The following is a 4,991-nucleotide window of genomic DNA, read 5'->3' as shown; positions in this document are numbered from 1 at the left end:
TGTGGCTAAAGGGATCAGGGGGTATGGAGAGAAGGCAGGTACGGGATACTGAGTTGGATGATCAGCCGTGATCATATTGAATGGCGAATGGTGCAGGCTCGAAGGGCCGAATGGCCTCTACTCCTGCACCTAATTTCTATGTTTCTATGCTCTTGTCAGTGTATGCGTTTATCTGAATGCCCAGTACGGGGCCAGGGTTTGTGGAGCATGTGTGTGCGTGCGGGTGTGTTAGTGTGAGGACTGTAATCACTACTAGTGCGTGCGGGCGTGTTCGTGCATTAGCTACTACCACCTACCCCATCTACACTAGTCCTAGTTCCACCCCCGACCAACATGCCCCATCTACACTAGTCCCACCCCGACCAACATGCCCCATCTACACTAGTCCCACCCCGACCAACATGCCCCGTCTACACTAGTCCCACCCCCCACTAACATTAGCCCCACCCCGACCAATATGCCCCACCACTAGACCCCCCGCAACCAACATGCCACATCTACACTACTACCACCCCGACCGACGTACCCATACCTACACTAGTCCCACCCTGACCAACATGCCCCATCTACACTAGTCCTAGTCCCACCCCGACCAACATGCCCCGTCTACACTAGTCCTAGTCCCACCCCGACCAACATGCCCCGTCTACACTAGCCCACCCCGTCCAACATGCCCCTACACTAGTCCCACCCCGACCAACATGCCCCATCTACACTAGTCCTAGTCCCACCCCGACCAACATGCCCCGTCTACACTAGTCCTAGTCCCACCCCGACCAACATGCCCCCGTCTACACTAGTCCCCACCCACCCGACCAACATGCCCCGTCTACACTAGTCCCACCCCGACCAACATGCCCCATCTACACTAGTCCTAGTCCCACCCCGACCAACATCGTGCATTAGCTACCACCACTACAGTACGAGGCCAGGGTTTGTGGAGCATGTGTGTGCGTGCGGGCGTGTTCGTGCGTTAGCTGTAACAATCACTACTGTTGCTCTGTCAGTGTCTGTGTTTATCTGAATGCCCAGTACGAGGCCAGGGTTTGTGGAGCATGTGTGTGCGTGCGGGTGTGTTAGTGTGAGGACTGTAATCACTACTAGTGCGTGCGGGCGTGTTCGTGCATTAGCTACCACCACTACCACCACTACTCTTGCTCTGTCAGTGTATGCGTTTATCTGAATGCCCAGTACGGAGGGCAGGGTTTGTGGAGCATGTGTGTGTGCGTGCGGGTGTGTTAGTGTGAGGACTGTAATCACTACTAGTGCGCGCGGGCGTGTTCGTGCATTAACTACTACCACCTACCCCATCTACACTAGTCCTAGTCCCACCCCGACCAACATGCCCCGTCTACACTAGTCCCACCTCGACCAACATGCCCCGTCTACACTAGTCCCACCCCGACCAACATGCCCCGTCTACACTAGTCCCACCCTGACCAACATGCCCCATCTACACTAGTCCCACCCCGACCAACATGCCCCGTCTACACTAGTCCTAGTCCCACCCCGACCAACATCGTGCATTAGCTACCACCACTACAGTACGAGGCCAGGGTTTGTGGAGCATGTGTGTGCGTGCGGGTGTGTTAGTGTGAGGACTGTAATCACTACTAGTGCGTGCGGGCGTGTTCGTGCATTAGCTGTATCCACTACCACCACTACTGTTGCTCTGTCAGTGTCTGTGTTTATCTGAAGGCCCAGTACGGAGCCAGAGGACTAGTGTAGATGGGGCATGCTGTTCGTGGTGGGAGTAGAGCAGACGGGGCATGTTGGTCGGGGTGGGACTAGTGTAGACGGGGCATGTTGGTCGGGGTGGGACTAGTGTAGACGGGGCATGTTGGTCGGGGGGGGACTAGTGTAGACGTGGCATGTTGGTCGGGGTGGGACTAGTGTAGATGGGGCATGTTGGTCGGGGTGGGACTAGTGTAGACGGGGCATGTTGGTCGGGGTGGGACTAGTGTAGACGGGGCATGTTGGTCGGGGTGGGACTAGTGTAGATGTGGCATGTTGGTCGGGGTGGGACTAGTGTAGACGGGGCATGTTGGTCGGGATGGACTAGTGTAGATGGGGCATGTTGGTCGGGGTGGGACTAGCGTGTGTGTGCGTGCGGGTGTGTTAGTATGAGGACTGTAATCACTACTACTGCGTGCAGGCGTGTTCGTGCGTTAGCTGTAACAACCACTACTGTTGCTCTGTCAGTGTCTGTGTTTATCTGAATGCCCAGTACGAGGCCATGGTTTGTGGAGCATGTGTGTGCATGCGGGTGTGTTAGTGTGAGGACTGTAATCACTACTAGTGCGTGCAGGCGTGTTCGTGCATTAGCTGTATCCACTACCACCACTACTGTTGCTCTGTCAGTGTATGCGTTTATCTGAATGCCCAGTACGAGGCCATGGTTTGTGGAGCATGTGTGTGCATGCGGGTGTGTTAGTGTGAGGACTGTAATCACTACTAGTGCGTGCGAGCGTGTTCGTGCGTTAGCTACCACCACCTACCCCATCTACACTAGTCCTAGTCCCACCCCGACCAACATGCCCCATCTACACTAGTCCCACCCTGACCAACATGCCCCATCTACACTAGTCCCACCCCGACCAACATGCCCCGTCTACACTAGTCCCACCCCGACCAACATGCCCCGTCTACACTAGTCCCACCCCGACCAACATGCCCCATCTACACTAGTCCTAGTCCCACCCCGACCAACATGCCCCATCTACACTAGTCCCACCCCGACCAACATGCCCCATCTACACTAGTCCCACCCCGCCCAACATGCCCCGTCTACACTAGTCCCACCCCGACCAACATGCCCCGTCTACACTAGCCCTAGTCCCACCCCGACCAACATCGTGCATTAGCTACCACCACTACAGTACGAGGCCAGGGTTTGTGGAGCATGTGTGTGCGTGCGGGTGTGTTAGTGTGAGGACTGTAATCACTGCTTGTGCGTGCGGGCGTGTTCGTGCGTTAGCTGTAACAACCACTACTGTTGCTCTGTCAGTGTCTGTGTTTATCTGAATGCCCAGTACGAGGCCAGGGTTTGTGGAGCATGTGTGTGCGTGCGGGCGTGTTAGTGTGAGGACTGTAATCACTGCTAGTGCGTGCGGGCGTGTTCGTGCGTTAGCTGTAACAACCACTACTGTTGCTCTGTCAGTGTCTGTGTTTATCTGAATGCCCAGTACGAGGCCAGTGTCTGGGGCACCTGGCCTTGGTAAACATCGGGAGCCATGCCCATAGCGGTAGGGACCATGCTGACCGTATTTTTGCCAAAGAGCCTCCGTTCGTAGTCGACAAGTTGCCGCCAGAAGCCGAGGTTCGGACGTATCACCGGGCGCCTGGATCGAACCCAGTCGTGGGCTTGCAGCAACGACCTCCGCTGGTGCTTCATCAAATAGGCGATACAGAGCGTTGGCGAGCGGCTGACGCCCGCTACGCAGTGGACTAGCGTCCGGCCGTTGCGTCGGGAGACCTGGCGGATCTTGTCGCCGACCGTGTCGAAGTAGAGGGAGAGGGGGGCGTGGGGGACATCGGGGAGCGGGACGCGCACCACCTCCACGTCCGGCCAGCGAGGGCTGCTCATCTCCACCGTGGCGTTCACTACGCAGGTTATCCCGCGGGAGTAGACGGCCTGCCGGTCGCTGGCGATGTTGCCGCTGCTCAGGAAAAGCGAGGGGGTGATCTGGGCGATGCCGGAGATCGGGCCGGTCAGGGCCAGGGGCCCGAGGGTCAAGCCCAGGCCCCCTCCGCCTCCGCCTCCGCCCCCGGTTCCGGCCACTCCCCCTCCTCCACCCCCGCTGGCCGGGGACTTGGGTTCGGGGCTAGGCGGGCCTCGACGGAAGAAGCGGAAGTCCATGGAGAGTGGGGGGGGGAGTGGAGGAGGTGGTGGAGGAGGAGAGGGGGCGGGGTGGTGGCTCGGAGAGGGGGGAGGGTGGGGGCTAGGGGTCATCCGGGGAAGGGGGGGGGGGGGGGGGGGGGGAGAGAGGGGGAGAGAGGGAAGGAGGAGAGAGAGGGGAGAGAGAGAGGGGGGAGAGGGAGAGTAGAGGGGGGAGATTGGGAGAGGGAGCACACTCTGCAAGCCCACACTAGATTTTGTTTGTACAGCTACTTCTATGAAGAATCGTAGAGAAAATAATATAATGAGAGAGGGAAGGAGGGGGAGAGAGGGACGGAGGGAGAGAGGGGAGAGAAGGTGGAGGAGAGGAGAGAGAGAGGGAAGAGAAGAAGATAGAGAGAGGAAGAGAGAGAGAGAGAAGAAGAAGAGAGAGAGAGGAGAGGAGAGAGGTGAGGGAGAGGAGAGATGGAGGGGGGGAGAGGAGAGAGAGAAGGGAGAAGAAATTAGATAGAGGGGAGAGGAGAGGAGAGAGAGAAGGAAGGAAAGGAGAGAGAGAGAGGGGGGGAGGGAGAGGAGAGAGAGAGAGGGAGGGAGAGAGAGAAAGAGAGAGAGAGAGGAGAGAGGGAGAGAGAGAGAGAGAGAGAGAGAGAGAGAGAGGAGAGAGAGAGAGAGAGAGAGAGAGAAAGAGATGGGAGAGAGAGAGAGGGGGGAGATAGAGAGAGGGAGAGAGAGAGAGAGAGGAGGGGAGAGAGAGAGGATATATGAGTGAAATAGGTAGACGGTTGAGGTGGGGTATGGAGCGGGAGGCAGAGCGATTATGGTGGACGGCAGGGGAGGGAGGAGGAGGGGGAAGGAGAGAGGGAGAGGGAGAGAGGGGGAGAGAGAGCGAGATGAGAGGGAGGGCAGAGGGGAGAGAGAGGGAGAGAGAGGGAGAGAGAGAGAGGGAGAGGGAGAAAGAGAGAGGGAGAGAGAGAGAGAGAGAGAGAGACAGGGAGAGGGGGAGGGGGAGATAAGGGAGAGAGGGAAGGGGGAGAGAGAAGGGAGAGAGAGGGGGGGGAGAGGGGTGCCAGTGAGAGAAGGGGATAGAGAGAGAGGAGGGGGGGAGGGGAAGAGAGAGAGGGAGAGATAGGAGGGAAGAGGAGGGGAGAAGGAG

The 4,991-nt window shown here is 58.0% G+C and overlaps 1 protein-coding gene across 1 annotated transcript; it reads right to left on the bottom strand.

Annotated features, from left to right (window-relative positions):
* Window positions 1-2,867: 2,867 nt before the first annotated feature.
* On the bottom strand, window positions 2,868-3,929 carry LOC129715249 (dual specificity protein phosphatase 14-like). Its single transcript, XM_055665106.1, has one exon. The coding sequence runs from the start codon at window positions 3,857-3,859 to the stop codon at window positions 3,170-3,172; it is 690 nt and encodes a 229-aa protein (XP_055521081.1). The 5' UTR covers window positions 3,860-3,929; the 3' UTR covers window positions 2,868-3,169.
* Window positions 3,930-4,991: the final 1,062 nt, after the last annotated feature.

This window comes from Leucoraja erinacea, unplaced genomic scaffold (assembly GCF_028641065.1).
Source record: "Leucoraja erinacea ecotype New England unplaced genomic scaffold, Leri_hhj_1 Leri_1075S, whole genome shotgun sequence".
Classification (NCBI taxonomy): Eukaryota; Metazoa; Chordata; class Chondrichthyes; order Rajiformes; family Rajidae; genus Leucoraja; species Leucoraja erinaceus.
The sequence above is the reverse complement of the archived record's forward strand: the minus strand, read 5'-3'. Positions and strand labels throughout refer to the sequence as shown.